Raw genomic sequence first — 22,380 nt, forward strand, 5'->3', positions numbered from 1 at the left:
TATGATTTTTTTCTTGGAATTCTGACTTTAATCTCAGAATTATGTATTTATTTTCTCAGAATTCTGACTTTAATCTCAGAATTATGACTTTTTTTCTCAGAATTATGACTTAAATCTCAGAATTATGATTTTTTTCTTGGAATTCTGACTTTAATCTCAGAATTATGAATTTATTTTCTCAGAATTCTGACTTTAATCTCAGAATTATGACTTTTTTCTCAGAATTCTGACTTAAATCTCAGAATTATGATTTTTTTCTTGGAATTCTGACTTTAATCTCAGAATTATGTATTCATTTTCTCAGAATTCTGACTTTAATCTCAGAATTATGATTTTTTTTCTCAGAATTCTGATTTTAATCTCAGAATTATGACTTTTTCTCAGAATTCTGACTTTAATATCAGAATTATAAATTTTTTCTTGGAACTCTGACTTTGATCTGAAGTTCTTATTTTTTCTCTCAGAATTCTGACTTTTTTTCTTAGAATTCTGACTTAAATCTCAGAATTATGACTTTTTTCTCGGAATTCTGACTTTAATCTCAGAATTCTGACTTAAATCTCAGAATTATGTATTTATTTTCTCAGAATTCTGACTTTAATCTCAGAATTATGACTTTTTTCTCGGAATTCTGATTTTAATCTCAGAATTCTGACTTTAATCTCAGAATTCTGACTTTTTTCTGAAAATTCTGACTTAAATCTCAGAATTATGACTTTTTTCTCGGAATTCTGGCTTTAATCTCAGAATTATGACCTTTTTCTCAGAATTCTGACTTTAATCTTAGAATTCTGACTTTTTTTCTCAGAATTCTGACTTAAATCTCAGAATTATGATTTTTTTCCTTGGAATTCTGACTTTAATCTCAGAATTATGTATTTATTTTCTCAGAATTCTGACTTTAATCTCAGAATTATGACTTTTTTCTGAAAATTCTGACTTAAATCTCAGAATTATGACTTTTTTCTCGGAATTATGACTTTAATCTCAGAATTATGACTTTTTTCTCAGAATTCTGACTTAAATCTCAGAATTGTGATTTTTTTTCTTGGAATTCTGACTTTAATCTCAGAATTATATATTTATTTTCTCAGAATTCTGACTTTAATCTCAGAATTATGATTTTTTTTTTTCAGAATTATGATTTTAATCTCAGAATTATTACTTTTTTTTTCAGAATTCTGACTTTAATATCAGAATTATAACTTTTTTCTCGGAATTCTGACTTTGATCTCAGAGCTCTGACTTTTTTTCTCAGAATTCTGACTCTCCTCTCAGAATTCTGACTGTTTTCTGACAGCTAACAAACATGTAAGCATCAATCCGTAGCCATGTCCGTTTTAGAGATTAGCTCCCTTGTTTTAATCACCTTCTGCCTTTCCATCAATGAAATAACATCACCGGGGACCCCCCTGGCACGTAAAAAGTTGCCTAATTGCATAATTTCCCACCATTGTGTTACTGGCCCTCTCAAACGACTAAAATCTTTGTCAGTGAAGCTGCGTGCTCCCACATCTCTTCCTTCATAGTGCCCATCTACATTAAAATCCCCCCCCAAAAAAGATTAAAGTCAGAATTCTGACTTTTTTCCCATATTAAAGTGAAATAAAATTTAAAAATCAGTCAACTTTTTTTTATTTTTTCAGTGTCCCTGTACTCTTTGGTAAAATACATTTCAGTTTTAGTGATTTTTTTGTTTTGTTTTAGGTTGTGACCTACAGATTGGAGGACAGGGCATTTTCGTCCTGCAGAGGCTGAGGTTCCTGAGCAAGAACTCAAAAATGCAATGATCTCGCAATGGAGAAATTGATCTCTTTGCATTTCATCTGCACAGGACATGTCATATCAACACCCCACCTTCAAACAGTTTTCCACTGAAGGCCAGATGAGGTTTATTTATAGTCTTAAAAACAAAACAAAATATCAGTACAATGGTGAAACTTAGACTTTTTTTATTGCTATCATAATCTAATAATGTGTAAATATTCCCTTTTTAAAGAAACAATAATATTTATTAATTCAATCACTTTTTTTAGTTAAATACAAATTACAATCGAAGCTTGTACTGGAATACCAAATGCATGAATATTCATGGTGACAAATAAAATATGCCAGTGTTTGCTTGGATAATTTTAAGAGTTGCAGAAAAAAAACTCATTACAAACGGCAAAATAAATGAAATAATCATTTTCTTTTAAAAACACCAAAGTTTTTTTGTACCAAAAAAAAAACAACATAGAAAAGTTAATCCTTTTTCAACTGATCTGATACTAAATATATACATTTTAAAGTATGCTGATTCTTACAGTGATAAATTAACCTTTATTTTAAACTCACAGTACTCACAGTAAGAAAATCTGAACAAAACACAAAATTACTGAAGATATTGTCTTATTTTACCCCATTTAGAATAATAGATCTGATAATTCTACTGATTGGCAACATGGCGATATAATGGCATAATATACATTATAATATACATTGTATACAACCTCTTGTGATATAACGAGCATAGCCACTGCTGTTTTTCTTCCATGGCTCTTTTCACGCAACACATTTTCTATATCAGTGTAAACAAAAATGGTGTAACAAACATGTAATTATTTAAATAAGTTATTTTAATTTATACAATAAATAACTTGACCTGAAAAGGTAACTAAAACGTTCTCTTTTTGTTTCTCAATAATAAAAAAAAACAGTTCTGTATATCCTAATTTCAGTTTTACACTTTAACTGACCTCTTTTTTGTAGGCCTGATCTAAATCTTTCTTGGATCAACAGAAAATATGCATTTGACTTTTAAATACATATAAAATACAAATACTCCCTCTCTTGAGCAACAGGTTTTGTCATATAATACATTAATCAAGAGATTGATCTGGTTCAGAAGCCACACAAATGGCCTGACTAAGTCTTGTAAAAACTTGTTGTTTAAATTATTTCTAATAAACAATTAGCTAAAGCCTCTTCCAATTAGGTCATTTTGAGCCTAAGATAGATGTTAAAGCACATTTGATTTTTAATCCATCATCCTTAGATGGACAGAAAACTTCCAACTTAGCAAGACATCATCCACTATCTAAACTTAAACTCATCCTTTTTGTTCCAAATGTGACATTTTATGTTTGTCTTGTATATATTGCTCGTAAAACAGATGGTTTGTGGTTTGAACCTGACAAAATCAAAAATCTTCATTTTGGTTTGCAGAATGACACATAAATATCCCAGTGTTGGTTATGGCTTATCAGACTGATGAAAGACTGGAAGTTTTTTCCAAATCCAGCTGACTTCCATTGGGGGAATCCTTGAACTCTTCCTGGATGATGAGATGGAGCCCGCTCTCCTCCTTTGAGAGGTTGAGGTCACCAGTTTTAGGGAAAACTGCCTGGATGGAAATCTTATCTAAAGCAAAGACAACATTTTTGTCAGAGAAAAGCAAAAGCTTTTTAATAAAATTAGCAGACATTAATATAAACACAAAGCCATCTCTAGCATAAGTTGGTGCACTTATCCTGCTACCTCCTCTGCCAACCCTAAACCAATGACAATGCAGGGGCCCAAAAGCATTCTTGGGCAGAAGAAAATGCAGGGCCGTGACCAGCAAAGCATGATAAATTGTCTCCCAATTCTTAGTAGCAAGACAGGGGCACCAACTCTCAATTAACAGCACATCTATAAAATATATCAGTGTGACTGACATATGATACTTTTAAACTCCCTTGCTGCAAATTGGAACTATCTGTTTGGTTGTATCCATCAACCTATGATGGATACACCCCTCTGGGGTTCTCTGCCAGGCAGGAACCTCTTAAGCAGGGGTGTCAAACCGTTCGAGAAAGGCCGGGGTGGCTGCAGGTTTTCTTTCCAACCAAGAAATTGCACACCAGACTCCATTAATTTCATTAAGTCATCATGTTCAGATTGCACTCAGTTGATGAGATGACTGGAGTCTGGCATGCGATTGCCTAGTTGGAAAGAAAACCTTTTGTATTGTGTATATATTAGAGCTACCCTAAGGAAACCTGAAAGCATCTCTTAAAGTTAAAGCTTCTCTTTCTCCACCCTGTAACATAATTATTTAGTCAGTCACACTGCAAGTGCTGCTTTCTCTTGCAATCATAAGTGATTCTACTATTTGCATGCCTAGAAATGTAAAAAAGTAATTTGTTTAAAAAAAATATGTATTACTAAGTTAAGTTGACATCTTAATCTTGTTTACTTTTAGCTCGGTTCCTCGATTTCTTCCACAGGATATTCAAGCAGGTGTAAGACACGAACACAAAGAGGGTGAGGGACAGCACAACAAAGCTGACAGCCATGGACCAGAACAGAAAGTCTCTGCTATCTCCTTGTGGCTCTGGGGATAAGTCAAACATTAGTTAGGTTCTCAGACTAAGATATTTTTTACACACTGGTGTTGGAGAAATGTGCAACAAATGACAGGCAACATATTGTTGAGGAAGCGTTGTCACATTTTCTTACCCGGTTTAGCACAAGTAGAGTCGTGAGTTTTGTTTCCTTGAATTATCTCAACAAGTCCCTTCTCGCTGCAACTGTAGATAAAAAATTATGTTCATCAATTATAAACGTCTTAAATCTTTCATTAATGCAGTTTTTCTCAGTTTTTTTTTCAATCCCTCAAAATTTTATTTAAAAGTGTTTTTCCTAAATGAAAGTGGATGTTGCAATAAAATGGGTGAAAAAACAGTGATAGGTATGGTATATACTATGTATATATATATATATATACACTCACCGGCCACTTTATTAGGTACACCTGTCCAACTGCTCGTTAACACTTAATTTCTAAGCAGCCAATCACATGGCGGCAACTCAGTGCATTTAGGCATGTAGACATGGTCAAGACAATCTCCTGCAGTTCAAACCGAGCATCAGTATGGGGGAGAAAGGTGATTTGAGTGACTTTGAACATGGCATGATTGTTGGTGCCAGAAGGGCTGGTCTGAGTATTTCAGAAACTGCTGATCTACTGGGATTTTCACGCACAACCATCTCTAGGGTTTACAGAGAATGGTCCGAAAAAGAAAAAAACATCCAGTGAGCGGCAGTTCTGTGGGCGGAAATGCCTCGTTGATGCCAGAGGTCAGAGGAGAATGGCCAGACTGGTTCGAGCTGATAGAAGGGCAACAGTGACTTAAATAACCACCCGTTACAACCAAGGTGGGCAGAAGAGCATCTCTGAACGCAAAGTACGTCGATCTTTGAGGCAGATGGGCTACAGCAGCAGAAGACCACACCGGGTGCCACTCCTTTCAGCTAAGAACAGGAAACTGAGGCTACAATTTCCACAAGCTCATCGAAATTGGACAATAGAAGATTGGAAAAACGTTGCCTGGTCTGATGAGTCTCGATTTCTGCTGCGACATTCGGATGGTAGGGTCAGAATTTGGCGTCTACAACATGAAAGCATGGATCCATCCTGCCTTGTATCAACAGTTCAGGCTGGTGGTGGTGGTGTCATGGTGTGGAAAATATTTTCTTGGCACTCTTTGGGCCCCTTGATACCAATTGAGAACCGTTGCAACGCCACAGCCTACCTGAGTATTGTTGCTGACCATGTCCATCCCTTTATGACCACAATGTACCCAACTTCTGATGGCTACTTTCAGCAGGATAATGCGCCATGTCATAAAGCTGGAATCATCTCAGACTGGTTTCTTGAACATGACAATGAGTTCACTGTACTCAAATGGCCTCCACAGTCACCAGATCTCAATCCAATAGAGCATCTTTGGGATGTGGTGGAACGGGAGATTCTCATCATGGATGTGCAGCCGACAAATCTGCGGCAACTGTGTGATGCCATCATGTCAATATGGACCAAACTCCCTGAGCAATGCTTCCAGCACCTTGTTGAATCTATGCCACGAAGAATTGAGGCAGTTCTAATGGCAAAAGGGAGTCCAACCCGTTACTAGCATGGGGTACCTAATAAAGTGGCCGGTGAGTGTACATATACATATATATGTATATGTATATACATATATATATATATATATATATATATATATATATATATATATATATATATATATATATATATATATATATATATATATATATATATATATATATATATATATATATATATATACACACATATCTATATGTATGTATATATATATATATATATATATATATATATATATATATATATATATATATATATATATATATATATACATATACGTCTGGAACAAAGTAGGTTGATGTAATAATACTTTGTTTCATTATTCATGCTATATACATTTTAAGTCACATTTTTCACTTTGTATGCTTACATTTCCTGTAGCTGATTTTATATTGCTTGGGGATTTAAAACTTTCCTGGAAATAAACTCTTGTATTTTCATAAAGTTGAAGTTTAACACAAAACATGCCAATTTAAAACACAACACAGCATCATGAGCAAACATTTTGGGGCTATTTCAAGTGATCTGATGTGATTCTAGTTAGGAAAAAAATTGAGCCCAACCTCAGCTTCAAGTTCAGTAACCTGATAGCAGTACACAAAAAAATGACTGTCAATGACTGTGCATTAGAATCCATCCATCCATCCATCCATCCATCCATCCATCCATCCATCCATCCATCCATCCATCCATCCATCCATCCATCCTCCTCCGCTTATCTGGGGTCGGGTCGCGGGAGTAGCAGCTTCAGTAGGGAGGCCCAGACATTCCTCTCCTTGGCCACTTGGGCCAGCTCCTCTGGGGGAATCCCAAGGCGTTCCCGGACCAGCCAAGAAACATAGTCCCTCCAGCGTGTCCTGGGTCTCCCTCTGGGTCTCCCTCCAGTGGGAAGTGCACAGAACACCTCACCAGGGAGGCGCCCATGAGGCATCCTACAGCTGGCCCCTCTCGACGTGGAGGGTCAGCAGCTCTACTCTGAGTCTTCCCAAGATTATTGAGCTCCTCATCTCTGAGGGAGAGCCCATATACACTATGGAGAAAACCCATTTTGGTCGCTTGTATCCAGGATCGCGTTCTTTCAGTCATGACCCAAAGCTCATAACCCTAGATGAGGGTAGGAACTTAGATCGACTGGTAATTCAAGAGCCTAGGCTCGGCTTCCTCTTCACCACAACGGACTACAACTATCTTTTCTCTATTCTTCCATCAATTCAGAATTTGTGGAGGGTGGTGGACAGAATATACCACCTGTTTCTTCTATCTGTAAAGCTCCACAAGAGTTATGATGGGCCTTTTTGGAAGAACCTCATCTCACTTTAAACGTCACAAAAACTTTTTTTATCCTCAACCTATTTGTTTCTTTCCTCTATCTTTTTAATCCTGTTAGTTAAGTCAAAATAATGAGGTCATAACAAAGAACTTAGATTTATACAGGGATAAAAACTCACACTGGTGGACTATACTGTTTACTATTAAACTGAATTCTATATGCATAGGTTAAACTGTGTCACTGGCACTTTTTGGTTCTGTTTAAGTTTCTTTTTTTGAGTTTTTAGTTATACTTTCAATCATGTCTTTCTGTGTTTTCTAGTTTATTGGTTTCATTTCCATTTTGAGTTATTCTAGTTATTTTGGATCGTATTTGTGTCAGTCTCTTTTTTCCTAGCTCCCTTATAGACTCCTCTGTCCAAACCTGCTCCCAATCTGCTGATTAGCCCGGTCTTCATTCAGTCTCCCATTTATATACCTAATATTCAGTCACTGTTTGTTGGTTCCTTGTTGTTGTTTTGTTGCTCCATTGTTTCCTGGCTCCTCATGTGTGTTTCTCCTGAATTTTGGCTTTCAGTATTTTTGATTGTTGCCTCAGTTCCCTGTGGAAACTTTTTTAATCTACAAACTCATCTCTGCCTCCTCATCTCTGCATTTGGGTCCTGTTGTTTCTTCTATTTTATATTAATATTCATATTTACTCACTATAAAAGTTTTCACTCAGTCTGTTCCTCTCTCAAGGCCACACATTTCTCTCCAGGTTGGTATTTGTAGACCAGACATTGCTTCTTCCCATAACAATCCAGATGCTTTCTCAAGGTTTACTGTTAACCAAAGTGTGTGTAATTTGTTATGACTCTGACTGCTTAAGTAACCCTGCCCAGATCAGAACAGAGCAGAATGCTATGCCATGAAGGCTTCATGATGACTGTTCTCTCTTTGCAAAGATATTAATAAATGTGCTGACTGAGTGAAATCCATCGATCTCCGTTTATTTAACTAGGATGAATAGTTGAATACTTTTTTCCCACGACAGGTCCTTAAAAAACCTCCACCCAACCTGAAATTCTGTATTTTCAAAATGTTGTGCAAATACAACATTCATACTACATTTGGCTACCAGCACAGTTAAAAGTGCCCCTAAGTAAGAATTTATTTAATTGAGGGTCCAGTTAATTTACAATGTACAAATTTCTTCTTAATGGAAATCAAACGATCGCAAAACCATTTTTTAGAAGAGGAAAGAAAACTTGCAAAGGAGAGCTTGGAACCCAGTCATTCATGAGGTTTTGGTTTTCATTTATTTATATGATTTACTTGCATTATAAAAGGGTCATTTCAGTTGGATATCACCAAAATTTTAACATAACTTGTTAATGCATCAAAACACAAAAGGGTTGCTTTATAAAAAAAGAGGCCAACTATAACTGCAGGATTAATTGAAAATCTGAAATTTTTGCCAGTAAGCAGATAAAGCCAATAAACAGCAGACGGAATCGGCTAAAGTAACATAAACCTAGTGAATCGATAAACACATCTACTAAATGTATTTCCATCTCATTTTGTGGCACGTGTTAGTTTAGTTTCAGGTTTGGGATTTGCAATAGTCATTGTGAATGCAAAAAAGTACATTGTACCAATTTGCTAAAGTCTATCATCTTGTAGTTTCCTAATATTTCATCTCGGTTCATTGGTTTATAGCTTTTCACTTTCGAACTGACAACTTTTCAGTTCAAAACGTTTTACCACAATAAAACTCCAATGTGGCTGAAAGTTTTACTTTTTTGAGAGGTTCATAAATATGCTAATCTCTCCTTCCCACCGTGGATGACATTGTGCAAACCATTGTTCCCATATCAAGCAGATACTTCAGTAAATCACAGATCAATTACAAATATTTAATAATATCAACTTGTTTGCAGGCAATTAGGGTACTATGCCTTAACAGAGCAATGTTAAGAATGCTAGAAGCCTTGTTGCTCTCATGCTGTCACATTTTAGGCCTAATATACCAGACAGTAAGGGTGTATACTGTGTACATAGGAACTGCAGCAGGCTAAGATTTCTCGCATTTGTTCTTAGACTAATCGTTCTGCCATTGTAGTGAGGACTTTGTGTTGACTACCATAGACCTCTATTGATTTTAAGTCATTTTCACACCTTTCTATGCCCTAACCCTAAAACTAAACCTAAACCTAACCATTACCAATGCATACCTCACCCTAACCCTAAACAATTGAGACCTTATCCCTAAACCTAACCATTAGAAAAATAGTATATTAGGACCAGCAAAATGTCCTCACTTTGCAACAACTAGTCCTCAATTTGGTCCTTAAATTAGAAAAATGGTCCTCACTCTGAAGGCTAGACAGGTACACCCACACAAACACACACACATACACACACAGCAAAGAATAATTTAGAGAAGCCAATTAACCTGAAAGTCATATTTTTGGACTGTGGGGGGAAGCCGGATTAAGCTAAGAGAGCCCACACATGCACGGGGAGAACATGCAAACTCCGCGCAGAGAGACCTGGGCCAGGAATCAAACCCTGAACCTTGCTGCAACGCAACGGTGCCACCCACTGTACCACCATGCAGCCCATTATGAAAATGATCTGATATTAAGTTATAAAAGAAAATATGAACCAGGAAAAAATGGGTCTTACTTTGTCCATGGCTTGCAGGTGCCCTCCTTTTCATCAAAATGATGATTTCCAGGGCATTTTTTCAGTTCTATGATCATTAGATTAGATTAGATTAGATTAGATTAGATTAGATTAGATTAGATTAGATTAGACAGACAGACAGAATATCTTAATGAAAATAGCTATAGTCTCTTACTGAAAGCAAAAATAAATAGAAAATTAAATAATCCAGGTCCCTACAACTCTCATCGACATATCGAAATATGTCCATTCTCACCTTCATTCTGTGCATTATTCACTTCACTGATGTTGCTTTTCTTACAACTTGAGCAGCTGTGGTCAGAGCACAGGAAGCCAGGTCGGCATGTACACTTTCCTTTTGTGGTTTTTGTACAATTCTCAGTTCTCAGTGCTCCTGACAGACAGAAATGATAGACAAAATGTGGTAATTGTCCCACTGTGTTAAGTGAACCATCACTGTCCATGTAAAGTGTTACCTTCGGGACACGCAGGACACTTCGTACAACGGTCAATGTTGTGGTATTTATCTCTATAAGTACCCTCATCACAGGGATGGCAGTCAGATGATAGATCAGTTTCAGAGCAAAATCCCTTCAAATAAGTTCCTGACAAACAAGTAAAAACATTTTGTCATCCTCAAAGGTAATCAGCCAATTCTCAGTCATTGGCTCATCATCATCAATGTGATCACCAGATTTAGCAATACATCTGACTTACACAGCATTACTTTTCATGGTTTATAGAAATAAAAACTTGTTGTTTTTATTCAATTTAGTTTTTAAGTACTTACCTGGTTTACAGTAGTTGCAGCACAGGTCACCGTGAACATATTGCTTCTCTCCACACATTTTGGTCTGTCCCATAGTCCAAGTGCTCAGTAAAAGCACAATTAGAAGTGCTCTCGGGAGACTGAGATGAATCATCTTAATGAGAGCTTGCTCATATGGCTCAGGGCTTTTATATTGCCATCCTCTGTGACGTCACTTTGACTTTGGTTTTCTCAGAGAGAAGGGGTGTTAGATTACAGGAAGTTAAAGACCACTTATCAAAACAGAGGTGCAAAAAAAAAAGAAAAACATAATCTGAAGTGTTGGGTGAACTGAAATTTTTTTTTTTGGTAATCTGATTTTTGGTAATTAGATTTTTTTTTATATAGATAACCTGGAATATGAGTTTGAGTATTGTTTTAAAGTCTCCTTGTGAATTATTGACATTGGAGTTTCTCATCTAAACACAGTATGAACTGGTTTTAAGATGACATACGAAGATATCAAGTACTAAAACGTACTAAAAAGAACAGAGAGAATTTATCTTACATAATGTAAAACAATATAAGAATAAGATGACAGAATTTAGTCAACAATGATCAAACAAAACTTGTGGAATAAAAGCAGTAAGGAAGAAAGCAAAAGAGGAGCTAATAGTGAAAAATAACTATATGGAAACCCCTAAATGACAAAATTGACAGAATCAGACATGATCTAAAGAAACCAAGTAAAATAACTGCTGACAAAAACGTAACCTAAGGTTAGAAACATAACCAAACGCAGTTTCTCTCTCTCACCAAAACAGATACAATCCAGCTACTTAATATATTAATACATTTATATACGGTGGCAATGACCTGCCAAAGAGAGTTGACGAAAATTAAGACTTAAATTACTCTGCATGGCACATGAGTGTCGGTGTCCCACACACTGTTGGGTGCATTTCATTTTTATAAGTAAAAGGTCATAGAGTGATCCATAAAAGAGAAAATATCCAGTGAGTGATAGTTGTGTAACAGTATGACTTATTGATGTTGGATAAAAAAGGAGAATTAGCTTAGCGTTCAAATAACTGGTTGTCAAAACTGAATGTGAAATAAAATCTCTGGACAAAGAACAAATCAAACCTGTGATATGACACAAACAGGCTTATTAAATACAAATAGTAGAAATGTTGCATGGTCTGATAATTCACAATTTTAACTCCAACATTCAGATGGAAAGTTTCAGAATATTTTTTAATTATACGAGAGTGTGGACCCAAAGCAAAGTGCTGTAGAAACATTAATAACATAATGCACTGATTTCAGGACAGTTATTTTGCACATGTCTTTTAGTTGCTGGTAATATTTGGAACACTGTAAACTGGTAGTATGTAAATGTGTCTAGGTTATGCATTAACCCTCCTTTCAGTTTTTTTTTTTTTTTTTTTTTGCAATCTTTGCTCAGTTTGATCATCTTGAGCTTCTTCCCTAAAATCAACCAAACTAATTTACAAAACTAAATAAAATTATTTCAGTGAGAATATAAGTTCCAACAAACCTAATTTGTATAGAAAAAAAAGAAGCTGAAAGGTTTCACTGTGGTTAAGAGACTTCAGAGACAAAAAAAAAAAAAAAGCTTTTTTTTTTCCTTTAAAGGTTTGAGCGTGATAAAATCTTTGTAGTAAGTTTCAGGTGCTCATTACATTTTTTTTCTCTGTTGATGTTTTTCAGTGTTCCATTGGTGAGGGAGGGTGACTAGCTGGTTTCCACGGGTCCTTCTTTAGGATGTGGTTAAAAAACATTTATAAGTTTATTTGAAAAATATATATAATAGTATTAATTCTTTACTGGTTTAAAGTAGTTTCTACTCACCTTTTTTGTTGTTTTGCATAAGAGATAAAAAGCTAAGAATAAAATAATGACTAAGAAGATAAAAATCAATAAAATTAAAAGTTATTCAATCTCACTTATAACACCGACTAAGTATTAAATCATAAACACAGAGTGCACCTATCCTATCAAACATACAGAGTCCTACAATTTAATAAACTTAGACCCAATTTTTTTTGGACATCAGTCAACCTTGAAATAAAACATTGAGCATTTAACGAACTAACCTTCAAACGCCATTGTCAGCAGTTTTGCTAGTACATCTGTTACATGCTTTGATGTAAACTAAGTTTAGGGCATGCTCTTTTAAGCAAGCATATTTGTATAGTATCCTCCTCAGAATAGAAACCAGTAAAATAGCTTCTTTTTGATGTGCTAAAGAAGATCTATATTAAGAGTAACATTATTCATGAAAGTGTTTAAGTGGTGTTTATTATTTAAGATCTTTGGCTTCCTTGATTGTCTGAAATGAAATATTTGAAATTGTCTGCAGTTTCGAAAAGAAGCGGAGAAGGGGAAGAACGTGAGTTTGCAGTCCATCTACATAGATGTGTGAACTCTGCATATACGTGATGATATGTAAAGGATGATGCTTTTAACCTGCTGTCACTGTGGTCTGACAGTCTCGAGTTCTCAGGTTTGGAGTTTCCTGGTAAATAAGACTCAGTGATCAAACATTCTGATATTATTCCAAACGAAGCCAGATTGTTACACCTTTAAATGACAGAAAATAACACTGAGCAATTTAAACACTCAGCTATCATTTTGGTATTGATCAACTCACCAAGTGCACTTATGGGAAAGATGAAGCAAAGAAAGAAGGAAATCACCTTCCCTTTTGATACTCTCCTTAGACACCTGATCATACATAAACCCAATATGAATTTTTCATCTGGAATCCAACTTTATGTATTTTGTGTACTCTGAGATGGATACCTTAGAAAAGTAACAATCTAGATTCTTATTATGATCATCAACCTTACTTTCCAATTGAATATTCATACCCATTGATTTATTTTGTGAGTTACTTCACCACCTGGATCAAGAAGTTATATTAGCTATGGCAAACACATTTCAGAAAAAGACCATTATACCAAGATTCAAACATGGTGGTGGTAGTGTTGTGGCCTCAGACTGCTTTGGTGCTTTATGATGTGATTAAATTACTGTAACTAATTAAACCGGGATTTTGTTCTCGAGCAAAAAATGTCTCCCCATGAGCTAGTAACATTAAACTGAAGGCCACATGGGTTATGCACGTCATCAATGCCTACTGAAGCTTATTTTTCAGCAAAGGTGCAGCTGCAAAGACTGCAATAAGTACGTATGTCTTTGTTTTGTAGGAACAAGTCTGTTTGATTAACGAAACTGATAAGCAAAAAGCTGAACTGTAAGCAACATTAAGAAGCTAAATCAAACCATTTTACTGCATCAGACGATATCATACCTGAAGCAGCTAACTGGAATAAGGGAGATAAATGCTGGTGATAGCAGAATGCATGACAAAGTCTGAGGTTATGATTGATATAATCATTTTTTTTTCTTAAAGCTCACAGTTTCCAACTTGTCTCTAAAAAAGCAGATATAGACTTTTCTGTTCTGTGCTGCTTGTATATATAATATACCTGATCCACTCAGACCATTGTAAATAAAGATCCTTTTATTACGCTTCATGAGGTTTGATAACATTCTGTGCTTCTTTGTCTGTAGTACAGATATTGCAGGTTTGTTTACGTTTTAAGTTACAGTATCATATGTGAAAGGCTAAATTTGAAATCTAAAACACTTCCTAAAAAGGTTTACATAGAGCATAACTGTGATTCAGTGGCTCATTGTTCCTTTTTTCTGCAAAATCAGCAAACCTGATTGTTATTTCTACTTTTTACCCCAGTATCTGTTATAAAATGATCACTTATAGCATGTCCAGTTTTGATTTTTTTGCCTTTGGTAAACCTAGTACTAGTGAGAAGCTGGTCCTTTCAAATTCAGACTCAGAAACCCCCTACCCCACCACTAACAAAGCCCCTCACAAAACCATACACAATTGAAATTGCTGACTTTTAAAGCTTTAACTAACGCAAACGTTCTGCTTAGTTCAAAATGTTGCTTGCAGCACATCTGTGGTAAACAGCACAACCACACTGACAGCCTACTGATGTCTCTACACTGGCAACTCTTTACACAGCTACATCCAACAGACAACCCAAACTTTCTCTAACTGAAACACACGTCACTAGAGCGTGTGTGTGTGGGGGGGGGGAGTAATTTCTTGACACATCTAGGCTCTGTGTAGATACTTTTTTTTTAAACCCTTGCCAATAAGAACCATTGATCTTCCGCTACATTTTTCCAGTAGGCACTGTCTACATTATTACAAGTTTTCCATGGCATGTGGTCATGGTAATTCAGGCTCTACTGAAGCCACACAGAGGAGCATCAATCCTGAAAATATGCAATATGGCCATGCAGCACCATGCGGACCTCACCATTGAGACAAGCATAAACCAACCTTGAGCTCTAGTCACTTTGAATACATTTACAATAGAAGGATGTTGGTGGAAATTGTCTTGTAGGAGGCCTAGAGGAAGACCGAAGAGACTTAGGGTCGGATCTATCAAAGGTTTGCGTGTGTAAAAACGTGAGCTATTTCACTGCGCACGCTAAAAAATGTACAAACTGATCTATCAACAGCGTGCTAAAAGGATTTGGTCTTTAAAACGTGCTAAATAGCGCCTCTTATCCATTTAGTACTTTTTCTGCTATGAATATGCAATATGGGCCGTTTACACGCAAAAGTGCGTCTTGTGGGAGGAGAACATGTAAATATATTAATTTAGCACTCGCAAAGTGATTTATCAAACCTGAAAGCTATTTTGCTAACGGTATCTGGTGCAAATGGTCTGTATGCGTAATTGCGCACACATGGCAGCGGTTATTGTCGCAAGAAGGAGACATCGAAATGAAGCAAGTGGAGGGGAGAACACATTTTTTCACTACGTGTGAATATTTTTGGAATGAACGAGGAAACGATCATCAAAACATATCGTTTATCCAGCATTGCCATTTTGGAGCTGTTGGGGGAACTCCGAATGGATTTGGAGCCAGCCACAAGGAGGACCCACGCAATACCAGATATCACAAAATTCCTTGCAACATTGCACTTTTTTGCATCTGGGTCATTCCAGCGTACGGTTGCAGTGAGAGCTGGGATCTCCCAATCTGTCATGATCAGGCAGGATTTCTAGCCCAAACGCAGAACTCACAGACACAGAGAGGCAGGTTAAAAGTCCAATTGTTAATTGGAAAAACCAGACAGGGTTCCTCCTGGGGAGCGGAGGAGACAAAGCAGGTTAGGTTCAGGTACAGGTTCACGGAGTCAGAACAGGCTTACAGGTTTACAGGTTCAGGCAGGCAGGGTGGCTCAGGCTTGCTAACCACATCAGGGAACAACAATCCGGCTCAGAGGGAAGCTCTCCTTCAGCTTAAGTAAGGAGAGCTTAATGAGCAGATGGGGATCAGCTGCTTCAAATGAGCACCAGCTCTCAGGAGAGGATCCACGGCTACATATTTGTTATTTTTTGCTACATGCCTCCCCATCTTCTTGCCATATGTTTCTATGGCATAAATCAGTGTCTGTGACCTGTTTTCATAAAAAAAAAAGAACATTGGCACAAACCTAGCCTGTATGTATTTTTTGTATGTCATCGAGAGTATTTAAATGATTTTCAATCAGAAAAAAAATGTGTGATTAAAATGCGATTAACCGCGAGTTAACTTAGGCATTGATGCGATTAATCGCGATTAAAAAAATGTAATCGATTGACAGCACTAATATATATATATATATATTTTTTTTTTGGGAGGGGGTGGGGGTGTCACTGTAAGATTTAAATTTCTTAATGCACTATTTTGTACAAACTACAAACTACTTTGCCGCAAACCACAAAACGTGCAAAACCATCATTTAAATAGGGCGTCTCCAACAGTTTTGCACCTGCCACCAGTTACGCAATCACTCTTGTTAAATCACCTGCAAACCATGGTTCAGCCCCTCGCGCAAAATTCCAGTTTGCGAGCGCAAATTACTGCACGCAAAATTGGATCTTGATAAATCTGGCCCTTAGACTTGCACTTAGATAACTTTTATTGTCATTTTGGGTAAACAGGGTGTATACAAAATAAAAATTTGTCTTGTTCAGCTTTTGTAACATTTTAACTTCTTAAAGTGCAGCAGTAATCAAATGTAAAAATTGTGGGAGAAAAAACATGGTGCAAAAAATGTATTGATAAGGAAGTTCAGAGCATTGAATATTTATGGTGCAATATTGCAGTGTTTTGGTTTGGGGTTTTCAGAGTGATGCAGAGTCTGTGACATGATTTAGAGTTTTTTGTCAAAAGGAGTTTTGGAAAACTCTGTCCCCAACAGTGCCCCTCGGTCCATTGAAATCATTCTCTCAGGTGGAACTTGAGGTCATGGATGCCATTGGATCATATCTAATTTTGGTATATTTTATTGCTCTTGTTTTACATCTGTTTTTTTTTTTTATTCATTTTCAAATCTCTGATTAAATACTACTGTCTATTCTCTCAATCTAAAAACTTTCATCAACAAGTCCTACTTTCTTACCGGACAGGTTTATGGTCCAGTACATTTTGGACAGTGAAAGCCTAATCTGAACAGTTTAAACTTCTGAATTCATTAAATGTCACGATTTATGACTGTACTGCAAAATATATCAAAGTCATATTTTCTGTCTGGTTTTCACAGACAATTTAACCGCATATGTAGACTGCTGGTGTGTCAACACCTCCTTCAGGATGTGACGTAGCGAATGACGAGCATTCAAGTACCACTGAACAGTTTTTAGAGGAGTTTGTCTGTAAAACCACAGAAAGCAGCAATGTCACAATGGAAACTATACCTCCTATGTAGTTGCCCCTCCCCTTCATTTGATTATATTATAGGTGGTGGCTGGCAGATATTATCTCCTGAAATTTTGCAGGAAATTGCAAAACTGAGACATACAGCCAATAGCAATAAACACAAGCAAATCTTATACCACGATTAGAAGAGCTTATTAGGAAGAGCTTATTAGGATAATAACATTTGAATAGAAACCAATGTATCAATCTAAGACAGGTGGAGTACATGGATATATATTCATGGAAAAATGTTTAAAAGAGAAGCAATTTGTGTAACACTTTTTGAAATATAACAACACCTTTGTTTATAGATGTTGGAGATCGGCCTGTTTTTCAGTGTAGTCCTGTTTCTCTGATTGTGATTGGCTGGATGTACCCTCTTCATCCTCTGACATGGGAGTTGGCTCAGAGCTCATCTGCCTGGCTGTGTGTTTCCTGGACGGCGCCGCATTTTACAGATGCTTTTTGTAGCTCTGCTTCTTCCCCAGTCACCCTAGGCAGATGGCCGCTCACTCTTAGCCTGGTTCTGCTGGAGGTTTCTTCCTTTTAAAAGGGAGTGTTTCCTCTCCACTCTCGCTACAAGTGTCTATAGTTTGAGGGATTGCATTTGATTCAATGAGTCGGTGCAATCAACTGGTTTTCCTTAGAAAGAAAACTTTGAAACAATTTCACTGTACGGGTAATTACAAACATGAAAAAACAAGTGTGCATATTTATTTTAATGTTAAATTTATGCTAGTTGCATAAAATGAAAAACAAACTGTGACATAAAACATAAAACCCAAACCTGTTGAGGTTGGGGGTAGAAGTTGTGCTTGCAAAATCTAAGAGCTGATGGAAAATAAGATAAGGTTATGAGTTTTAGGTGTTTCTTTTAGAGTGATGTTATTTTTGTCAAAGTTTTTTTTGGCCCTCCGGATGACCTTATCTAACCACTTCCTCTCGCCTGTAGTTAAGCTGCTGCTTCAACAGTCTTCATTATGGAAGATGGAGGATTCCAACACAGAGTCAAAACAGTGTTCAAGACTGCATTTTCATCCAAACATCTCAGTATCATTGGCATGAAGTAGAATCCGCTCTGACATTTCATGTAAAGAGAGTAGGTGTTCAGACTTTAGTCCATGTATGGTTTAAGGTTCAGGTTAGTACTCAGGTATTCCTGAGAGTGAACTAGTGCGCTGTGGAAGACAAACAGGTTTAGTATGCCTGAAACCCAAAATAACCAAGTCTTGCTCCCCTGTGTGCATGTGATTTGATTAGCGATTTTAACCCCCTCTCCGTAAATCATCGATATGAAACCCAATAACTAATGGGTTTCCATGTGGAAATTCCCCACCAGCTCATTGGTTGTGGCTATGTTCATCAGAAGATGGTTCTGTTTGAGACAGTTCACAGTGTTTAGCATCCAGTGTATGTAGTGTATGTAGTGTTCCTCTGCAGTGTTCAGCAGGAACAGCTGGGCTCCTGTACTGCAGAGCAGCCTGTCAGATGAACAGTGTTTCACATACTGTGTATTCAGTAGCCAGATGAAGATGATGGTTCGGTCCTGATAGTTTCAGCTTTTTGCTCAGAAGTCCTGGCTAGATGGTATTAAAACCACTTATGAATTCAAAGGACATGATCTCCATAGCACATCCAGGTTCCTCCAGGCGGCTCAGAGTTTAGTGAAGAAGGTAGATGATGACATTATCCAATACAATAAGAAGCTGTTGTCTTACCAACCCTTTGAAGAACTTGTTTAAATCATCCATCCAGCCTAAATCTCCTACAGCTCGGGGGTTTGGTTTGTGACCTGTCATTGTTTTATTAGGATCCTCTAAACCCCAGTGATTGTTTTCCATTGCAGTTGTTCCATTATTTTCTTCCTGTAGTTATTTTTTCATCCCTGAGCTTCATTCTGAGTTTCCTCATCTAAAGACTCTCTTCTTCTTGAGAAAAGTCTATTTTATGGTTGGTCCAGTGCTTTTAATTGGTGAAACGGCATACCTTTATGAGGGGCACTACCTTCTCCACACTGAAGTCAATGTAGTCTGTAATGGAGTCTGAGATGCTGTAAATGGCCTCAGAAAGCTCGTTTTTGTGATCAAGCAGGCATATAAACTGAAATACACACAATACAGAGCTTAGCAGAACTGCTGGCTGCTCCTGTGGTGCTGGAAGATGAGAGTGATATTCAGTTTTACCTAAATGACAACCAGCAGCACTCCAACTACAGATTGCTCTAGTATTAACAACCAGACATGGCAAAGGGATAGGTGTCAAATGTTTTTGAGAAAACTGAGCAAAAGTTGCCTCCAATGTATTTTTGTAAGTTTCATTACTCAGATGACTAAGCATTGACAGGTCAAGTATACTTGCAGCTTAGCAAGTAATTTTTTTAAATAAATTGTCGTATTTTTAGTTAATGACAATACTCTTTACACTATACTAAAGTAATACTCCAAGTATACAGTACTAGTTTGCTTGTTAAGAATCTTCAAGTCTACTCTCATTTTATGGCAGTAAACTCGAATTAATCCTAAAAGTAGTCTTCCAGGTATTAATTTACTAATAGCTGATTTTTAGTGCCCTCTTTATTTTATTAATGTTCAATTTGATGTATACTTAAACTAACTTTGCTGGTTTGCTATATTATGCTTTTCTTTATCCTAGGACAGTAAGATGACTGTATTTTGTTTCATGTTTCTTTTAACATGTAGGACCCATTTTTTGATTGTATTTCTGATTCTGATTCCTGGTTGATGGAACAGGTGTTGTGAATGAAAAGGTCCCCAGCTTGAAAGAGCTCCTTTGTATCACTGAATGTGTGCATTGATAACTGAAAGACATCTTCTGCCTCCATTACAGTGTGTTGAATTCATGTTAATGTGTATTTAAAGACATTTCAATTACTCCAAAAAATTGCAGGGGGGATTATAAAAAAAAAAGTTTCATCAACTAAAACTTTTGCGACCCCCCCATGCAGTACCTCCATGGACCCCTATTAAAGACCTCCAATATAGAGAGTTTACTTAGGCCTGATGGCTATGTTTGAATAAGCAAGTACTTTACATCTGGTTTCTATTAATAAAGGAACAACTTCCCAGGATAAACAGACTGTTCGGCCAAAAGTCATATGCTCTGAACAGATAAAATTCCAACACTTAGTTGGGCTGAAGAAAAACAATGGTGAATTGTTCCATCCAACATCCTCAGACTGTGTCTCCATTTACAGGAAGGAGGGAGCCTGCAAGAGTTAAGAGGTTTACCAAAGTTTCCCTTTCTCTCTCCCCTGTATCACTGAGTATTGCTGCAGAGGACAAAAGCTTAGTTTATTCCACTTCAAAGGTTTATTTTGTTTATGGGGTTACTAGTTCTCTGCATACCGCCAATAGACAATAAAGCATCTTTGAAAAAGAAAAACGTAAAAAATAGAAAGCTGGCTCCCTGGTTTAATGCAGAACTGTGCACTTTTATCTCCTCCTCCATCTTAGATGTGATTAATCTATCTCTGTTACAGGGATATGTATAAAAGGCTTTTAAGGTTGCTGTAATTAAACCTTTACTTAAGAAACTGTCTATTGACCCAGATGACTTGGTCAATTATAGACCTATATCCAACTTTCCTTTCTTATCTAACATTCTTGAGAAAGTAGTTGCCAAACAAGTATGCAACCACTTACACCATTTTGAACTTTCTGGAGCGTTTCAGTCTGGCTTTAGAGCTCATCATAGCACTGAAACAGCTCTAGTGAAAGTCGCTAATGATATTCTCATGGCCTCAGATAATGGACTTGTTTCTGTACTTTTCCTGTTGGATCTCATTGCTGCATTTGATACAGTTGATCATAATATTCTTTTAGAAAGACTTTAAATTTTTGTAGGAATTAAAGGAACAGCACTAGACTGGTTTAAATCTTATCTATCTGATCGATTTCAGTTTGTTCACTTTAATGACAAATCTTCCTCATGCTCAAGGGTTACCTGTGGAGTAACACATGGATCAGTGCTAGGACCAATTCTCTTTACTATATATATGCTCCCAATCGGTAGAATCATTAGACAGCATGGGATTCATTTCCACTGTTATGCTGATGATACTCAGCTATATCTGTCTATAAATCCTAGCTAACCAATAACATAGACTACAGGCATGTCTTGCAGACATAAAAATCTGGATGACTCAACTTTCTGGTCCTGAATGCAGACAAAACACAAGTTATAGTCTTTGGACCAGAGTCTTTAAAAAAGAAGCTGATCAGCCAGTCACTTCATTTGGATGGGATTAAATTGATCTAAGATAATAAAGTAAAAAATGTTGGTGTTATGTTTGATCAGGACCTGTCATTTAAATCCCATATCAAAGGGGTTTCCAAAATTTCCTGCAGTTGTTACTTCAAGGCTGGACTATTGTAATTATTTATCATCAGGAACTTTACAAACTATAGTTAAAAGCCTTCAGTTGATCCAAAACGCTACAGCCAGAGTTCTGATGAAAATTAAAAAGAGAGATCATATCTCGCCTATCCTGGCTTTTCTTCATTGGCTTCCTGTGAAATCCAGAATATAATTTAAAATCCTCCTTCTCACATGCAAAGTCTTAAATGTCCAAGCTCCATGTTAAATCAGAGATAAGATTGTTTTTTATGTTCCTAACAGAGCACTTAGTTCTCAACCCGGAGGTTTACTAGTGGTTCCTAGAATTTCTAAAAGTAGAATGGGAGCCAGATCTTTTAGTTGTCAGACTCCTCTCCTGTGGAAGCAACTCCATTTTTAGTCTATTAGGCATGCTCCCTGTCTACATTTAAGGGTAAGCTTAAAATGTTTCTTTTTGATAAAAGTAATTCTGCTTCATTCTATCTCTAATATCATAGATGTTGGAGCTTGGCCGGTTAGTGTCGTCCTATTTCTCTGACTGTGACCAACTGTACATGCTCTCTTCATCCTCTGACACGGGAACTGCCTG

The 22,380-nt window shown here is 36.7% G+C and overlaps 1 protein-coding gene across 1 annotated transcript; it reads right to left on the minus strand.

The window, feature by feature from the left end:
- Nucleotides 1–2,704: 2,704 nt before the first annotated feature.
- Nucleotides 2,705–10,790, minus strand: LOC119775111 (tumor necrosis factor receptor superfamily member 26-like). Its single transcript, XM_038273003.1, has 7 exons — nucleotides 10,662–10,790; nucleotides 10,348–10,476; nucleotides 10,128–10,265; nucleotides 9,872–9,938; nucleotides 4,483–4,553; nucleotides 4,220–4,357; nucleotides 2,705–3,402 (listed from the first exon to the last, which is right to left on the minus strand). Exons 1-7 carry the CDS (start codon nucleotides 10,732–10,734, stop codon nucleotides 3,245–3,247), a joined length of 774 nt encoding a protein of 257 aa, XP_038128931.1. The 5' UTR covers nucleotides 10,735–10,790; the 3' UTR covers nucleotides 2,705–3,244.
- Nucleotides 10,791–22,380: the final 11,590 nt, after the last annotated feature.

This window comes from Cyprinodon tularosa, unplaced genomic scaffold (genome assembly GCF_016077235.1).
Source record: "Cyprinodon tularosa strain WSP-4 unplaced genomic scaffold, ASM1607723v1 ctg85, whole genome shotgun sequence".
Classification (NCBI taxonomy): Eukaryota; Metazoa; Chordata; class Actinopteri; order Cyprinodontiformes; family Cyprinodontidae; genus Cyprinodon; species Cyprinodon tularosa.

Coding starts and splice junctions, on each gene's coding strand:
- LOC119775111 (XM_038273003.1), bottom strand. CDS start 10,734: ATGGGACAGACCAAAATGTGTGGAGAGAAGCAATATGTTCACGGTGAC. Junction 10,266..10,347: donor GTGTCCTGCGTGTCCCGAAG/GTAACACTTTAC, acceptor TCTGTCTGTCAG/GAGCACTGAGAACTGAGAAT. Junction 9,939..10,127: donor GAATAATGCACAGAATGAAG/GTGAGAATGGAC, acceptor TAATGATCATAG/AACTGAAAAAATGCCCTGGA.